Here is a 19523-nt window from a genome sequence, read left to right on the forward strand (position 1 = left end):
ATGAGTATCCTCTGAATATTCTGCATTTCTGGTTAAATTAATGGCCTAAGAATAGCCAGTCTAAGGAGCAGCCATAGCCTGGCTGTCTTTCAAGTGATTCGTGCAGAATGTGCTGTGTCTCCTAAACTCTGGAACTATTACATTGCATGCCCACAAGGGACAGCTACATGACCCCAGAAAAACCGGAGGCATCTATCAGACTGGTTACAATGGTATGATCTACACAGTCAGTAGCATCTAGACGGGCTCCAAGCACATAGATAGTCGTGCCCTGTTGAACTGGAGTTGTTTAAGTAAAAGCATTTCTTAATTCTTCTGGAATGGCAGGCAATATCACAGTGGCCCTATCCTAGAGGGCATATGTGCATCAACCAAGCAGACAGATATCGTTCTGGGATCTCACAGTCACACTGACAAATAAGAAGACCCTCTTCTGGAAGGAGTCTATGTGCCTCAATGTCTTTTATGGTAGAAGATTGGTGAATGTATTGGGGTTGACCTCACTGGTGGAATCTTGAACGAACAAGCTCTCAGGAGGGTGTGGGTAAGAAGGGCCATGTCCCACAAGCAGACCTACGATACCTTGCCACAGGGCAACCTAGGAGCAAACTAAACTATCTGGATCAGATTAAGCTAGGAGTGCAGCTTCAAATATGTTGAATTCCTGCATATTGACAGGTGTTTCAATTTGTACAACAACCCGAATATCTTAATCTGACTTGGATAGTTTAATTTGATTTAAGGGAGTTTATCATACATTGGATAATTGTGTTAAGTCTGCCCTCCACTTTGGATATGTACGCTTTTGTGACTGATCATGTACATAACCTGTTCATTCTTGGTTACTTAACTTACCATTAAGACAGAAGCAGACGAAAGCATACGGATATTTGGATGTAGGTTTATTGTATATTATGTGTAGCTTATAATTAGAAGATAGCAGGATTTTCAATAGAAAATGCTTTGTTTTAGACCCTAGATGTAGTGGTCTACACATCTGAGAGGCCTCTTGTATGGCTAGGAATTATGTTTGGCAAGTGAAGTTACTGGTGAGGTGTGAAATCGTATTGCAGGGAAAAAACAACTTGAAAGGAGGAGTGGGTCAGCTATGTACTTTTCTTAGTTTGAATTTAGCAATTATTTGATGGTTTGGGACTTATCAAATTTATATTTAAAATGCTCATTTTGATTTAGTGACTGTCAACAGGTCCCCTATTTGATTCTGTACCTGGTATTTTAGCAGGAACCAGTAAGTAGCAACAAGGGATGAGGCACATCGCAGTTCTTAATATGGTGAGGATTCTTTTAAGCACTTTCCTTTTCGTGCACTATGCGGGAGTACTGCATGAGATTACATGGAAACCCATAAATTAATGCATGAAATAAAGATGTGAAAAAGATGCAATGCATGAAATAAATGTGACATAGTTACCACACAAGCATTAAGGTGTTTTGTTAAAGAGCTCTTCGTATCAGCTTAAAAAGACCACACATTGCACAATACTTGGCACCATTTTATTACGTCTATGCTCAACATACTTTGAAATATCTTTATACAGTCTTGACTAGCCCCATCAGCTTTACTGTTCAATGAATTGAACAGTGGTCATTTGGTCCTGGGGAAGGTGGCACTCAAAATAAAGTTGCCACGGACACATGCATCGACTGCTGTTATAAACCCATGGGAAGTGAGACAAAAGTGCTGAAATAACTGATGAAAAATATATAAACGCCAAAAGACTGGGATGTGCATAAGTCGGGGTCTTATTGTTTTTATGACGTTGTGATATGTGTAGTATGTTAGTGTATTGGAATGCATGAAGTGTGGAAAGATGGGGTTGTCATTGTATTTGAATGATGTACAGCGTTTGTCTGTCTTTGAAAATGTATATAACGTTATGAACATACCCATGATTCAATTAAATTTAAATTAGGATCCTTTGGAATTTAATATATGCAATTGATGAAGGACCCACCAGTGGAAATCCCACTGAGGGCCCCTGCGGGTCCATGGGGTTGGAAGGTGCTCTAGATGAAATCAGCATTGTTTGGGAGAAGTTGCAGCATGATCTCCTTAAGGATCTCTACTTGCAGTAGAATGACAACAGTCCAAAGGAACTCTGGGTGTGCCAGAAACAGCCTGCAAATACATTCTGCAATGGAAGAGGGGGCGGTGTTGGGTCCTTGAAGTACTAAACACATGACTTATTCCCAGGACGGGAGCGATGGGGTTCAGATGAGTTGTGCTAGGACTTCTTGTGTTTATAGCAGGATAACTGTCCTTGGACTTCAACTTATCAGATGACGGCAACTTCAACAGTAATCAGGGGAGGAAGAGAAGTCCCACGACTTGGATCAGGTGCTAGTCCACACACTGAAATGAAATGTGCCCCATTTTGGGTGCTCTGTGATGTACAGTATTAACTCCATGATGGCCTTCAGGTTTGTAAAGGAGAATTTGTCAACTGACTTAGAGGCTGTCTTACACCCTAGACACCACAGGCGAACCTTGTGCAGATCCATGATTGACATCTGCATTCTGAAGTCACAGCACAGTTTAGGCTTCAGGGGTGACGTTACCTAGCAAGCTGTTGTGAAGAGAATGATTTTGGAGTCTATAAAAACACTGAGTAAAAGATTGGGAGCAGAGCTTCAGATCAGCATTTAAGGGTGTGGAAAGAAAGGATCTGACCCTGCACAGGGTTGGCACCTATAGGTGTCTCTGTGCCGTGCCTTCAGTGTCACTGCGGTGTCTGACGGCATACCTGGTTGGCACATGGAAGCAATTGCTTAAAGAGTCCCAGAAACACTGCTGCCCTGGAGGAATTCAAATGGTGAGTAATCTGCTGTTAGATGTAGCAATCAGAAACTAATTCGAATCAGTACCTATTTTTAGCTGTAACTAAGTTGTTTTAAAATTTCTTCTTCCTTAACTACATAAATATGATTTGTCCCCTACTTTTTCCAGCAGACTATAGTACAGTCCAGTATTTCAGATGTCGTTTTAATAAACCAATCCTGGTTTGAAAAACATCCTTTTCAAGCCAACCATGTAAAATAAAAATTCCATATTGAGTAATATGTATGAAATTCTGGTGACATTTACAGACATTTATCCCCACGGTCAACAATGTCACCATAAACCATCAATGGTAGCATAGGTACATATAACATAGTTAGCAGTTATGTAACCTCTATGTTATAGAAAGTATGTAAACTAATTTTGAAAGTATTAATTAATAAAAAATATAGTAAACATGTTGCTTACGGATCATCCATGAAGTCGTATACCTCTCGCATAGCCACCCCTCCAACATTGACAAAAAAGACAAGACGCAACAGTACAAGATAGTGTTCGGGAGGCATCCAAAGGACGAACTTCAGGTAAAACGTGTTCATCTCGGCTAACAAAAACTGAAAAACACAAGAGTTTTGATTTAGCATTATGTACATAATACCCAGCCAAAATACTTATTAAATTAAATTATCCAAAAATATAATGAAACCAGAACCATACATCTGCCCAATACCATCTACCCACCAGCCCACTGAAGTTTAAAGCTATGGCAAGGAAGAATGGCTTATTGCGGGAAGGGACCAGTTCCTCTTAAAACGTTATCATTGTTTTATGGGTGCTATAATCATCTATACCGGGAGACTTGCATAAACAGATAATGAATCTTTTGAGGAATTTAAATGATTTGTCAAAGAATTCTGGTTGGAAGCAATACAAAAATGAGATCTTTTAAGACAATTAAGAACTATCCCACTACGTGGCAGCACATAGTGATATCTTGTAACTGTCGGTGTCACTAGAACATGTAAATTATTTTTGGTCTCCATTTATTGTGCAAAAGGCTAGGAATGCTCAGCAAGTACCAATGAATTGTTGTCAAGTTACTTCTTTTTTTTTAGATATCTGAACTCTGTAGTTTTTCAAAGAAACTTCAGACTTCACACATAGTCTCACAGCATTTAGAAAATATGGACATATCGCAGCTTGAAAGTACATTCAAATTTTTATGCTGAAATATATTTAACTGAATTATTTCCACATCATCTGAAGTCATTATCCATCAGCGTTTTTCTTGCACATAGAATTTAAGGGTTTTGTTGAACCGAGAATAACTTTTTGTGGGCATGCAAGGTTAACATGTCTGCATGCAGTAATGCTTAGAAAATAATTTGGGTTAATTAAGGGTGGGTGCTCTGAAAACTTCTGGTCTAGAAACACTGCCCATAAAAGCAACTTTTACTCCTTGTGGAATGAGCTTGTGTTTACATGTCAAAACTTTATAAGCCTTTTGCTAGCACCTTACAATGTAAAATATAATCTGCTTCAATATCAACTGTTTCGAGATTAGCAGATGTGTGTAAAAAAACAAAAAAAAAACAAAAAAAAAAAACGGTTTCCAAAGAGCCATCATTACATGTTTCTTTGTATCAGTCAAAATGCTCTCTTCACAACTAAGGTGGGAAAAAGTTATTTCTGTTCGAGTGGAAAGACCTGGAATATTTTGGGGAAGAGGCGATATAGACTAATTTACATGGCACTCAGAAGCAAATTACTTACGAAGGAAGAAATGGGCCTGAAGTAGATCTTATTGCAGTGAAAGAACATTTAGGGTTCTAATGTACAATGATCTACTAAGCAGGACTGATATCCATTTTGTGGGAAGACTCAAAGATTTCTCATACTCATTTAGAAAGAACTGTGATTACTCACTTTGGGAAGAAGCTCCAACTCTTTCCAAGGCCCTTTCTAAAATCTAATCATCAGAACCATGAGCAAATAATCAAAATGAAATTTTTAGTAAGGGGTAAAAGCGGCCCAATGTAAGTAAAAGAAGAAAACTAATCCAGATAAACCAGATAGCTACAGTAGAACTACTCCTTCCTGGCAAACTTTTCTGGTCTGTCTGCCAATCCACACATTAAATGCTAAACTACTCCTATTTGAGTGCTTAAGCAGGTCTCGTGGAAGAGAGCACAGCTTCCTTCAAGGTTGGTCATGCATCCTCCTGGAAACTTACCAAAGTCAAAATTGCAAGCTTGGGGTGTTGTGAGGTGACCATTTATGACATACCATATGTAATCCTTGCTTGTTGGTGGTTAACATGAAATTGATATGTACTAATGAATATATACCCTGAAATTATTTATTGGGTCGTGATCATTTGGAGTTGCTCGAATGCGTAAGAGTACAAATTAATCTCAAGGTTTGCATTTGTTGCATACAGCAACATTAAGTGAAAGCACGGAACTGCTTTGCCACATATACAGTTCATGCACGATCTATTTAATTACTTTATAAAAGTACAACTTCTCATGATGCGTTCTGAAATCGAGTAAGGAAGCACTATAAGGGTCAGTTGAGCTCCGTGCTCTTGATTTCTCAACACTGACTCCAGGAAAGATGCATCCATCATCACTAACCTAGGAGTAGGTATGAGGGGACATGATTATTTGCATTTTGAACCGATCAGTAGAAATTAAATGCAGGCTCTTGTGCTTAATAAAATGTTACGTATTTACTTTCTGTATCTTTTTTGATATAGGTCAGCGTTAGATAAAACCGTCTAAAAAACACTATTGTGATTTAATTTGATTTCAGATCAAAGAGAGGGATTCCATGTTTATAAATTACCCGTAAGAATCTCTGGCATTTCGAAAGGGGTCTCTATATTAGTCCAGCCCATGAACTACTTTAAGGGGAGGGCTGGCCTCCCTGCTCTGTGGATTCAGAGGCTAGTTGCACAGCCCACAAAGGAAATCTAACAGGGGAAGGGAAGTAGGTAGTTGGGAGGGGGGAATCTTGGCTCCCTCTAGTGGAGCACAGTCTTGACTAATAAAGATAATCATATTTATGGTGGAGATGTTTGCCATTGTATAGGAAGGATGACTGATTTACGTTAAGCTTAACGGTTAAAAATAGCATGTATATCAACATGGTCCAAACCAGATTAATCCACAGACTATACACATAATGTTAAAATGCCTGACTAAATACAAAATAAATCTGCTCTGGGTGGCCCAAAAAACGAATGATTTAGACATAGTATGTGCATACCAGTCAGTCCTGAAGTGAACCACAGAATCATAACATGTTAGACCGGACAGCCTTAGGGTGGTCTTCCCCAAACATTTTGCCTGCTTGCCTCACCTTTTTGCTGATTTCTTTTTGTTGGCGTTAGGACTCTGAGCCCTTTACCACTGCTAACCAGTACTGAAGTGCATGTACTTCTCCCCCAAAACATGGTTCAGTTGACTTGCCCATAATTGGCATATTTAATTTACTTACAAAACCCTAGTAAAGTGCACTACATGTGCCCAGGGTCTGTAAATTAAATTCTACTAGTGGGCTTGCAGCACAGATGGTGCCACCCACACCGGTTGCACTCCAAACATGCCTCAGGCCTGTCACTGCAGAGTCTGCATGTGCAGTTGTCTTGCCATGTCGACTTGGCATTTCAAACCCCTTGTCAAGCTTTAAATACCCCTTTTATTGCATATAGATCACCCCTAAGGTAGGCCCTAGGTAGCCATAGTGCAGGACGCTGTGTAACTAAAAGGTAGGCCATGTACTTTCAAGTTTTGCATGTCCTGTGTACTTCAAAGCCCCTCTTTGAAGTCACCTCCACTTCAAAGGCCCAACTGGGTAGAAGTACTGGGTCTCTGAAACCACCAAATCAGACCCTACCAGACCTGTGGAAAACTGGGCAGGAAAAAGGACTGCTGTGCGGCTAGGACTGGTACTCTGCTATACTGCTCCTCGGGAAGAACATTTCTGCTGTGCTGCCCTGCCGCCTGCTACCCTCTGCCCTGGTGAGGAAGATCTGGACTCTTTGACTTGAACTAAGAGTGACCTCTAAGTGCATGCTGGCTTGCCTTCTGGTCTAAGACTCAGGGATATCAAAGTCTTACCCTCTGTTCCTGGTCCATTGGAAGTGGATCCAGGTGCTTGATCCAGTGGAACCAATGCATCCTATGCTGCATGAAGCAGAATCGACGAAATGCAGCTGATGCAGGAACAGAACTGGCACATCGCACTTAGGACCAGCGCATTGCCACAGGAACCGTTGCATAGGAACCACTGCATCACTCCCACTCCGTGGAGAAACCCGGCGCATCAGCATCGGAACCAACTCATCTCAGAACCAGTGCATCATCTTCAGAACTGGCACATTGCTATCATTGCGCTTAGACAATCAACGCATCACCTCGACTGCGGGATCAACACAGACACATCGCCAGGAAGCACCCCACATCTCGCTAATGTGACCCGGATCAAGGTACTTTTGTTCAGCAAGCATTGTGTGGCTCCTGTTTTTGGCCCGCGCTCCATCATGGTTGGCCTGAACATTTGATTTTGCTCCAGTACCGCGTGACCAGATATCCCTCATAGGTGCTTATTGCTTCTAAGCGCTATTTTCACTTTTATTCTTTAAAAATCCATGTCTCAAATTCTGCTCACTTTGTTTTTCATTTTGGTCTGGTTTCATTTATAACATCATATGAAAACTTTACTTATCAACTGTTCATGGCATGTAATGCTGTGGAATCACATGCTTAGCATAATCCCACCACTTAGTGTTGGGATCCGATGTGTGCCAGTTGTTTTTCTTTGAGGAAAGTCTTTTGAGTCATGAGGTATGGTAACTCCTCTACCTGATGGCCATGCACATGGCCATCGGCTCCATTGTTAGATTGTTTTCCTGGAAGGCAGGTGAGGATGGAATGTGGAGCAGAGTGTAGTAAAGTGAGATGCCCATGCTGTAAAAGATGTGATAATGTATAAGATTATATGTAACCAGCACCCGTGTCCAGTGAAGCGGTTGAGCACATGTGAATGAATCTACAGCACTAAATGCCAGGAACAGATGCTTTCTAAGTGAGCAACATTTTCTGTTTGAGGCATGTGTGGCTGTAGATGCACATTCTTATCCTAGACTGTAAAGCAGTCCCCCTTCTCTCTTTTTTATTAATGAGTGGAGTGGACTCTAGGATGGATAGACAGAGTTATTTTTGCTTTAGCGAAGCATGTTTGTATATATTTAACAAATCAAATTGCAATACCTGCTTTAGATATGGCCTTGCCTTTGTGGTTTTGAAAAAGCAACAAACAGCTGTTGTATCTTTCTAAATGTTTTGGTTCTGTCGATAACACAGAAGGGCTCGTTTAATATCTAAAGTATGTAGGGCCCTTTGAGCAACTAAATCAGGAAGAGGGGAAATACTGGTAAATCAAAAGACTGATTATGGTGAAATTGAGACACCATCTTTGGCAGAAATTTAGGACTGGTACGTATTACCACCCTATCTCTATGTAGCTGGAAGGAGGGTTTGTCTAAAGTTAATGCTTGAAGCTCACTGACACATCTGAGTGAAGTGATTGCAATTAGGAATGAAACTTTCCAGGATAAAAACTGAAGGGGGCAGGAATCGAAGTGTTCGAATGGAGGGCCCAATAATTTTCTAAGTGGGGGCTGGTGGTCTTCTAGGAGGAATGACTATTCTAGGCCCTTCAAGGAAGACCCGGATGACTGGAATCCTAAAGAGGGAAATGTGTTGCCCGTTTTGTAGATATTGGGCAATGGCCGTGAAATGTAGCCATATAGATATAAAAGCTAAACCAGAGGAGTGTGAATGAAATAAGTCACAATGTCTTGAACCTTTGTCCCTAAAGGATCAATGTGTTTGGAAAGATAATAGAGAATAAATAATTTTCATTTTGCAGAGTAACAGGCATGATTAGTGGGCCTGTGTGCTTTTTTGAAAATGTTCATAAAGGGTTGTGGCAGATTTAAATAGCCAAACTGTCGGACTTCAGGAGCCAGATTGCAAGGTTGAGAGACCTGGGGTCTGGGTGTCTTATTTCTCAATGGCTCTGCGCATGGAAGTCCGGCCTGTTCGGAAGTATCCCGTGGGGAACCACTAAGAGTTCTACGAGAGTGGTGAACCATGGTTGCCATGCCTTTGTGTAAGCCACTAGGATAAGGGTGAGGGATGTGTGTCGAAGTTTGTGGACCACAAACGGAAGTAGTGGGGCAGGTGGAAAAGCGTAAGCAAATATCCTGCACCGGCTCATCCACAGTGAGTTGCCTCTAGACTGTGGGTGTGGGAATCTGGAGGTGAAGTTTGGGCATTTGGCATTTTCTGCTGTGGCAAAAAGGACTATGCTTGGTTGACCCCATGTCAGAAAGTGTGAGAAGAGGACTTGCGGGTGGAGTTCCCACTCGTGGACTTGTTGGTGCCACCAGCGGAGATTTACAAAGTCGCTGTCCACTTCTGGAAGGTATTATGCTAACAGATGAATGTTCTACCAGTGGGCCCATCTTCAAATGTTTTGAGCTAGATAAGAAAGCTGAGGAGATCTGGTGCCCCCCTCACACTCTCCACTTTTGAAGATAATATATGGCAAACATGTTGTCGGTCTTGAGCAGGACTACCTAGACAACGAGGTGCGGAAAGAAGGCTCAGAGCACTAGATGAACAGCTAACAGATCTAGATGATTGAAATGAAGATGTCTGCGTTTGAGCGTCTAGTGTCCTTGAACAGTGAGATATTGAAAATGTGCTCCTCAAGCCGTGAGGGAGGCGTTTATTGCTATGATTATCTGTGGGACTGGGTCTAGGGAAGGCTGTCCTTTGAAGACTTGGTATTTCACTATTACAGAGAGTGATAAAATTGACGGCCGACCAACACTAGATTTTACCATTGACCCTCCTCTTGTGACCATTGGTGTGCTAAGAACTCTTGCAACTGACATGTTTAGTCTGTCATTAAGTACTATAGCTATGCAAGAAGCCATCCTACCAAGAAGATGCAGGACTGTTCTTACTGTTACTTACAAGCTAGAACTGGGGATTGAGCGTCTGGAAGGATTTAATTTGGTCAGCATTGGGGTAAACTATCCCTCTTTCGAGTCAAGGATGACTACCAGGTATAGTTGATTTTGAAGGGCTTTGAGGCGGGGGATGGGTTTGCCTGCGTTGATGGCAAAGCCTAGTGGATGAAGTAGGTTTATGGTGGCTTAAGTGTGTTGTAAGCACTTTTGACAAGTCGCACTTTTGATGACCCAGTCGTCTATATATGGAAAGATGTGTATGATTTGTCTGCGCAGGTGAGCAGCTGCTACTGTGAGACATTTGGTGAAGTCTCTGGGGGCGTTTGTGACCATGAAAGGAAGCCCTTTGAACTGGAAATGCTGACCTTTGATTACAAACCTGAGATACTGGCGATGTGCCGGATGAATAGGAATGTGAAAGTAGGCCTCCTTGAGATCGAATGCGGCAATGAAGTCGCCTTGTTGTTATAATGGGATGGCATCTTGAAGAGTGACCATATAAAAGAAAGTGCTCTGAGAGAATGGTTTAGGGGTCTGATATCCATGATTTGACTCCGTGATCGGCCCTTTCTGGAAATAAGGAAGTAGAGTTAATAAACTCCAGACCCTTGTTGGTGTAATGGTTCTGGTTCAATGTCTCCTTTGGTGAGAAGTGTCTGAACCTTTTCCATGAGTAACTGTACATGTAGTGGTGAAACTTTGAATTTGCAAGGTGGAATGTTTAGAGGCGTGGAAGTGGGCACTAGACAAAAACCATGATGGATAATATCTAACACCCAATGGTTGTAGGTGACGCGCTGCCAGGTGGGAAGAAACCCTTGTATTAGACCCCCTACAAGTGTTGTATGTGGGGGGGATGGTTGGTAAGCCAAAGTCTTGTGGTGGTGGCGGATGGTGAAGAGAAACTGCCTTTACCTCTTCCTCTAGAATGGTTGCTTCTGTAAGAGTCTTTGTAGTATCCCCTAGGTAAGGTGGTTTGTGGCTGCGGACGTTGATAGGAGGTGTTCGTAGAGGTGGGTTTAGTTCCTCAATGGTAAGTGGAGCAATGAAAGGAACCACATTGCATAGGTGTTTGCAAAGCTCCCATGAATTTGGCTGTTTTGTTGTCTTTTTAATTTAGAGTATCTACCCGAGGACTTTAAGAGGTGTTCCCTGTCAAATTGAAGCACAAGGATGTTTGTGGTACTTCAGGCTTGAAACCAGAGACTCTAAGCCACAAATGTTGTCTAAGGAAAATGCTGGAGTTAATGCCTCCAGCAGCACTATCAGCCGATTTGAGGGCACAGCGAATAAAAGTATTTGCAATTAGTTTCACCTCTGAGGCAATCTGATAAGCCTGCTTTTTGTATTCCTCTCGAAGACGTTGGAGGAGCCTCTCCATATCATACCAGTGGGCTCTGTCATAGTAAGAGAGTAGGCCAAAGTAGTGGGCAAGTCTACACAGGTTGGCAGAGTGGGCAGCCACTTTCTTACCCACAGCGTCTATCTTCTTACTTTTATCTGGCAGGGGCGCCTCACCATATACTTGTGAATTTGTCCTTTATGTATGTAGGTCAGCAGGATATATATATATATATATATATATATATATCTCATTTTTTTGTTTTGTTAAATTGACCCTTGGTGTGATGATCAGGGCTTTGACCCGGGTCCTTGAAAATATCAGGTGTATGTTGTAGCGTGTCTTTGAGCATTGGCAGGTTTTGCCACGAGCGTTGGCTAGAGGAAAGTGATTGAAATACAAAAAAGTCATCCTTCAGTGGTTTGGTATGAAACTGAACTTTGTGATACGTGGCCACCCTACCTATAATGTCGTGATAGGTGGAGGTATCGTCTGGAGGGTAGGGTTTGGCTGGATACAGATCGGAGTTTGTCTGCAGGTGGATTTGTATCATAGCTGTCCCACAGGTCATCTTGTGTTGGAATGGAGAACTGGACTCGGTCATCTTCGTATCCCCCGACAGAGTGAATGGAACCTTGTTGAGAATATTGTAGTTCTGCAGGAGGTGAAGGCGGTGGGGAGTGTGCATGTGGTGTATGAGCTGGCTTTTATGAGCCAATCATCGAGATATGGGAAAACGTGAATGTGTTGCCTTCTTAAGTGGGCTGCCACTACTGCTAGGCACTTGGTGAATACCCCTGGTGCTGTTGTGACTCAGAATGGGAGTACTTTGAATTGATGGTGCTGTCCGTCCACGACAAATCTGAGATACTTCCTGTGAGCCGCGTGAATGGGAATATGAAAGTAGGCGTCCTTGAGATCTAGGGTAGCAAGGAAGTCGCCCTGTGAAAGGAGAGGAAGGACCTGCTGAAGTGTGACCATGTGGAAATGGTCTGAGTGAATGTATAGGTTTAGGGGTCTGAGGTCTAGAATAGGTATCAGAGAGCTGGCCTTCTTTGGTATGAGAAAATACAGGGATAAAACTCCTGTGTTATGTTGGTGCAGGGGAACGGGTTCTATTGCACTTTTTTGTAGGAGGGATATTACCTCCTGCCTTAGCAGTGACAAATGTTCGTGTGACATTGGACGCTGTTTGGGTGGTATGTTGGGGGTTGGGGGGGGGGGGGGGGGGTAGAGGTAAGTTCGAGTCAGTAACCGGATTGAACTATTTGTTGCACCCACCTGTCTGATGTGATGGTGGTCCAGACAGGAAGGAACTGCTGTAGTCTTCCCCCAACTGGAGTGGTATGGTCTGGGGAAGTGGAGGGAAGTCATTGGGTAGGGGTGGAGGCAGAGCGGGTGTTGTTGGTTTTGCCTCTGCCTTTGTTATTGTTGCCCTTGTAGACTCCTCTCTGGTAACCTCTGGTGAAGGTGGACTGGGTGGGAGCTTTGCAAGAAGTGGAGGGGCTATCTGAGGAGTAGCGTCTTGGGGTGCTTTTGTAGGATGAACGACAAAAGGAACGTCTGGGAGCTTGCGACTGCAAGGCTCCCACAGATTTTGCTGTCTGTGTATCCTTTCATTTTTTTAAGGGATAGGTCTACATTAGGGCCAAAAAGGTGTTCCTGATCAAATGGTTGGTTGAGGATGAAACTTTGGACTTCAGGTTTAAAACCTGAAATGCGTAACCAGGCATGCCTACGCAAAAGGACACTTGTGTTTATTGCCCTTAAAGCGGTATCTGCTACGTCTAGGGCACAACGGATGGAGGTCGTGGTGATAACTTTACCCTATTGTATGAGTTCATTGGCCCTATTTCTGTATCTTTCTGGGAGGTGTTGCATTAGGGACTCAAGTTCATCATAATGTGCCCTATCATACCTAGCTCATAGCGCCTGAGTGTTGGTGATGTGCCAGATGTTTGCTGCTTGCGACGCTGTTCTCTTGCCAGAGACGTGCAAGAGTTTAGACTCTTTATATGGTGGTGGGGTGTCACCTGATGTCTGAGAATTGGCCCTCTTTCTAGCATTGGAGACTACGAGAGAGTCTAGAGGTGCAGGGCCCTTAATGTAAGCTGGGTCAGTAGGTGCAGCCTTATACTTTTTCTCAACCCTGGGGTTAATGACTCAGGACCGAACAGGATCTTTGAAGACTTTTGTGGCATGCTTGATGACCCCTTAATGCATGGGTAAAATTGAGGTGGACTTGTGTGGTATCAAAAGTGTCCATAAGGAAATCCTCCTCTACGGGGTCAGTGTGTAGTTGAACCCCATGGTAGTGGGCAGCTGTATGGACGAGCTGGTTAAAGCCCATGGTGTCCTCTGGGGAGGAAGGCCTGGAAGGGTAGATGTCATCCTGTGGGAAGTTAGGGACATCTGGAGTGTTATATAGTCATCCCAGGGGTCTGGGGAAGCAGGCGGACTAGGGTCACCTAGTGGCTGATTGTCCGCACCCCCCGTGTCATCAGAGGTGTTATCGTCATCATCATCCGCTGGAGAAGGGGATGGTGTAGGAGAGCGGCATGGTGGGAGAGGAGGAGGAGGAAGAGGAGGAGCAGGAGCAGGAGAAGGGATCCTTAGAGGAGAGGTGGCAATGTCCCTCTTTTTAGGTGGTGGAGCCGGTGTAGGCGTAATCAGTGGTCTTTTCTTGGAGCTAAGAGTCAAGTGACCAGTTTTAGGATCTTTTATAAGAGTTTTTTGAGCTGGTTTAAACAGTTCTTCTGTAGGAGGCAGATCCTTCAGCGCCAACAGTTTTGGTCCCGGAGGTTTTTTAAGCGCCGGCGTAGTAGCGGTTCTGTGCTCTTTTGGTTTCGAACAATGGGTGTTTACAGTCTGTGTGGCCGGTGGAACCTGTTGTTTCTTCGGTTCTGAGGCCTTTTTCGGCTCCGGAGCACGCGAGTCCTTTGGGGGTAGTTTTTTGCTTGGTTCAGTGTGTTTTCTGTGTCGAGGAGCCGGTGCCTGTCTTCGATGCCGAGTGCTTAGATGTGGAAGCAGCAGTCGGCGTGGATGAGGAGGACGGCTTCTTTCTCGGTGCCGGTGAGTGTGTTTCGGCAACTGAAGGATTAGTAGGCTTCTTTGCCGGGCCCGAGGGCGGGGCATGGGAAGCAGTCTCTCGGTGTACACCTGGGCGTGAAGGTGTGACCGAAGCCTTTTTCGATTGGTATAGAAGGGGGGATTGGGGTCGACTTCTCTACTCACGACTCGCTGTGCCGGAGTGATGTCTTCGACAGAGTCATCTGCTTCGGAGGTGCTGATGAGGCCTTCTTTGACCTGGTCCTGCTCTGGCACGTCGACGCCCTATTGAAAGATGTCGTCTGGGATGGATGCCAACGAGCGGGCCATGGTTCTTCGAGCTCGTCGGTCCCGAATAGTCTTCTTGTAGCGGAAAGAGGCGCAAGCTGGACAGTCTCTGGCCTTATGCTCCGGTGACAGGCAGAGGTTGCTCACCTCATGCAGATCGGTGTGGGGAAACCTCGACCCACATTGAGGACACTTCTTGAACGGCGTCCTTTCCATGAGCCAGAAGGTAAGGCCCAGGTAGGCCCGAAGGCCTTCGTCGACGACCGGAATCGAAGACTTCGAAGCTGTTGAGACTCACGTCGAATGGGAAATGCGATCGAGACAATACTGTCGAAAAGGGTGAAGGATTGCGCGTCGAACGTAGAATCGGTAACGGTTCCAAACTGGAGAGCGAGAAACACATCCGAGCCCAATTGCGGAAAAGAAACAATCCGAGGATGGAGTCGATGCCTATGCACACTAGCATCCTAAGGAGGAGTCACCTATCTCGTGACTTCGAGATTTTCCAGGACAAAAACAAGTGCAAACATCCAGGCCCAACACCAGATGGCGATCTATGCATAGTGTGTAATCTGCCGCTCAAATGCCTCGAACAGAGGGCTTTCATCCTGAACCAATCAAATCTCTGAAACAAAGATCTGTCTAATGCATGCAATCTGGGCGCTAGAGAAAACCTAAAACAGGTCAATTTCTGTTGCTCGAATATGAATTTCCCTTAAATAAATGAAGACAATAGGCGTTCGGCAAAACAGGAACGAGTTGGTTTAATTAAACACGGTGGCGCCTATACAGAAATCTCAATCTCTTGATGTACAAAGTTTTGGTTGTCAATTTATACAGTTCATGAGGTACAATAAAATGTTCCCTACATTCCAAAAGAGTATCTTAGTTATAAATCAATCACATGTGTAGATCTGATAGGTACAGAGATGGCTCTCAACCTCGGGGAGAGCTAGTGGGCCAGTGTGTATGTGTGCAGATGTCCGGTGTGAGGAGGGCGTGATCGCTAAGTGTGGTGTGAACGTTGTGTCCTGATTTTCCAAGTGTGCATATCTACAAGTGTTATCTAGCTTTGTGGTATTTCTGGGAAACACGGGCATTTGGCCAAACTGTTTTTATTGGGGCCAATTACCTCTGAATTGTTTGTGGTGCAACTATCTGGGGAATCAATCAGGGTTTCCCTGGGTGCGTGTTTGCCTGTAATTTATGGGGGATCCCACCTGTTGACTTGTTACTCGATAAGCGTGGCCATGGGTCGCAGGACCTGCCTGACCACGTATCTCAGACTCTGGTAATTGGGTGGGCACCTTGGGTGAATTCGACAGCAATGATGTGAGTTCATTGGAACTCCTGAAAATAATATGGCAGCCACTGGTATCATTTTTATCGACATTACCAACAGGGTGAATTCAGTTGTAATTTTGTACATCGAGATTGTTCTTACTGGTGTCTTCAAAGGTATGTTTGCTTTTGTCTGAACGTACATTGACATTGCTCTTATTGGCAACAATAATATCGTACAGCATGGATCATGACATACTTTGGTATCATTATTGCTGAAGCCGGCGCTTCTGTGCGGGCACAAGTTATGGTAGACAATGGCACTGCCTTGATGGGCATTTTCAAGGGAGGAAACAGAACAGAAACCACTGGTCCAAAGGAGTAGACACCTAAGGAGATGGAGGCATCTCTCGGACGATCCAAAACGAAGAACTAAGCTACACTTCTCCCTTTCGGTAGGTGAGGATACCTATAACGAAGATGCATTGGCCCGGTGGTACACAGGACTGTTATCTGAAATTAAGGAGACATCTGTACACTAGTGAACTACAAAAGAAGGAATTAATATCAAGACTGGTTATTCACACCCAAATGTAATCTATTGTTTTCATTTCTCTTTATTGGTATTTTTATTATTCAAGGTTTACTTTTTTGAGATTCATCAATAGTTTGACAGATTCTTTGGGGATGAAGTATGGGACCTGGAGGAAGGGACTTCCGTTCAAGATTTGTTTATTAAGCATAGTACTGCAGACATCACATAACTCACGCAAGTCACATACGACATACCAGACCCGGGTAACAGGTTAAACCATGCAAAGAGCAAGATTTTACCCTGGAATATAATTTAGATAAAACATCATATTAAGAAGGGAGCGGTCATGCAATTTGATAATAAACACGTCACAGGTATTATTCTTGCCAGAGACAGACCTCTTGGGGACTAGGTGTGGTTTTCAGGAAAGGAATGGCTTCTACAGTCCATCATGCCGGATTCACTTACATTTCCAACGGAGTGGCCATACTCCGCCATAGGTCCTTCCCCTTGGTAGCAGGCAGGGACCTGAATAGTTTTGGTAAATATTCCCAGATATCGGATAAGATGAACGGACAAGATTTAACTTTTCTTTAGGCCTATGCCACACCAACCCTGCTAGACAATACCTTCCACTGTTTTACGCACTGTCCAGGGTAAACTCATAATAGGAGGAGATTTTAATGCAGTCACAGAGTCTGACAGCAGCATGGTACCCACACAGACTATCTACACAAAGAACTCATAGGTTACCCGAGTGGGCTAACGACCCTGAATTTGAACAACATGTGGAGTTTGGTGATTCATAGAGCACATGGCTGCCTCCAGAGTGCTTTCCTGTGCTAAAATTCTAACTATTCAAGAAGCTATCTTAGGACAATGCACTTAACAACAATGCACTGAAAAAGCCAGGTCTTAACTGCTGGCAGAAGATTTCTTTGAGGGGCTTAGGTGCAGATATAGGGGAGGGTGTTCCATAAGTTAGAAGGCAGGAACCTGAAAGAACAGCCCCTTGTCTTACCTAATGGTACAGAGGTAACCTTAGGTTAGAGGATTGCAAAGTTCTGGGTGGGCATAATGAGGTGCCTCAGCTAGCGGGGACCAGCCCTAACCAAATAGGAGAACTAAAGGATTTTTAGAATGGATGTTTGTCAATTAATATCAATTTAAAAATTCTTTAGTCGACAACCACGCCATAAAAGCACACATAAAGCACACACAAAACAATACAAATCAAGCAGTTTATTTGAAAAACAATCCATTTAACACTTATAGACCGCTACAAAACTGGACAATAAGTTCTCATAGTATCATTGTTGCGGGGAACATCAATACTAACAGCGTGACAAACCATCCACTGAATTATTAGATTTCAAAGTTCATGGGAACACTGTCATGAGTTGTATAGTTTCCTAATGCTTAAACCAATTATTATAAAAGTTAAAACCGAAAAACATACTTCAAGCATTGAGAGTTGTTGCAAAAAAGAGAAGAGCAGCATGGTAGTGTCTAATCTTAGCAGCACGTCGAGAGGGAACTAAGGACAGTCTGTGGGAGTACATGTTGAAGGTGCAGAAGTGCATAATGCCTTGAGGCCACAAGTGCAGATAGGAAGCTGTAGAAACCAGGTGCCCTATAGAGTGAAGGCTAACAAAAAATGCAGGGTGCTTAATCTGAGAAGGGAGAGGTAGAATCTGTACTGTGCATTTGCAACAAGCATCAAATAAGGTGCAATACGGCTGTAAGTACGGACCTCAGAATTGGTCACAACAGTTAGCATAGATTGCGCGGTCTGTCTCTGTATAATAGAGATAGCACATACACAAACACAAATGGGGGTGCATATTTGCTAACATCCATACTACCAAAGATTGCTTCCCATCTACTTCTGAAATTCCAAATATCTTGAAACAATTTCAAGTACAACACATGCTATCTCCTCCCAGGTATATTGGCAAGTAGGGTAATGGGAATTACAAAATAATTTGTAAGATTATTCTCCATAACAAACATTTAAGGTGTTTTCTTAGCAAAAACTAGATACTTGCCTTTGTACCCCAGCAAAAATGGAAAAAGAATTGACCAAGTATTTCACAGGCTTATACTTCCATTGGAAGAGGTACCTTAGGAACTCAATCTCAAACTTCACCTCAAACTCAAGGCTGAAATAGATATTCTGAGACTGCCAGATAAGACAAGCCAATTGATGTGGTAACAACTTGATTTGACACCAACAATTCTTTTAGAACATACTGTACGTTCAGTGTCTTGTCCTTTGGGACACCCTCAGAGAAAGGCTTCATTGGCTTATACAATGATCTATCATAGCATTCTAGAAGTGTCATATCGCTGGCTGCTTTGAGTGTTCCCATAGATCTTGCTGCAGACAACTTATCGGTTTTAAATTTCTTTTTCAAGTTGCACTGAACTTAACTGCAGCAAATACATTGTACTTCAAAACAGACACTTGCCTCACATATGACTGTTCTCTTCTCCAAGGAGGTGAAGCTATAGATTTAAATTTCTTCAGCAACATGGGAGCAGCTACCTTAGCAGATGCTGATGTGAGGAATTTGCACTGACCATTTCCATCAAGCCTGGAGGCAATAGTAGGGGAGGCCTAGAAGGCGTCTTGGGTATAGTGTCTTCACTAACACTGGCACTTTTATTAGTGGCTCTCCAATAGGCTATTCAATTTAGTGGCCAAGACATTTTAAAAGATGGCAATGTCATCCCGTGGAGGCACTGTAGATGATAAACCCGAGAAGATGTTGGCATCCACCGTGAAGAATCAGTACCTGTTAATTCAAACTCTGTATTTCTTCTGGGTAGAGAATGCATAGAGGTCTGGTGTCTTTTGTGCTTTGAAAGCAGTTTCTTTCCCTGTTGGACTGTGTCTGCCAGCAAACCAAAGGCCACTGTGGTGTTTCGGACACTACTGGCACCGGACTGGCACCAGAAGGTGAAGAAATAGGACTACAGCTTATTTGTGGGGGCATGGTCCTTCTCTGGGACAGAGAATCAGACCTTGGTAAAACCATACAAGAATTAAAAGGATGACCCACTTCCTCCATAGTATCTAATTAAGTTTCTATAGGGTCTGCCACTGGTATGATGACATTTCTTTGGAAGAGAACTGGAGAGAGAGAATAGATTTAAATCATAGGTACCTCTATGTCAA

The 19523-nt window shown here is 43.3% G+C and overlaps 1 protein-coding gene across 2 annotated transcripts in view; it reads right to left on the reverse strand.

Moving 5' to 3' along the window:
- PTDSS2 (phosphatidylserine synthase 2) overlaps positions 1-19523 on the reverse strand; it is a 426270-nt gene that overhangs the window by 114168 nt on the left and 292579 nt on the right. For both annotated transcript variants that reach the window (XM_085644752.1, XM_085644754.1), the window contains one exon: positions 3269-3414. In XM_085644752.1, the coding sequence (XP_085500878.1) occupies positions 3269-3414 (146 nt within the window). The remainder of the gene's footprint in view (positions 1-3268; positions 3415-19523) is intronic.

Source organism: Triturus cristatus, chromosome 3_1 (assembly GCF_964204655.1).
Source record: "Triturus cristatus chromosome 3_1, aTriCri1.1, whole genome shotgun sequence".
NCBI classification, from domain to species: Eukaryota; Metazoa; Chordata; class Amphibia; order Caudata; family Salamandridae; genus Triturus; species Triturus cristatus.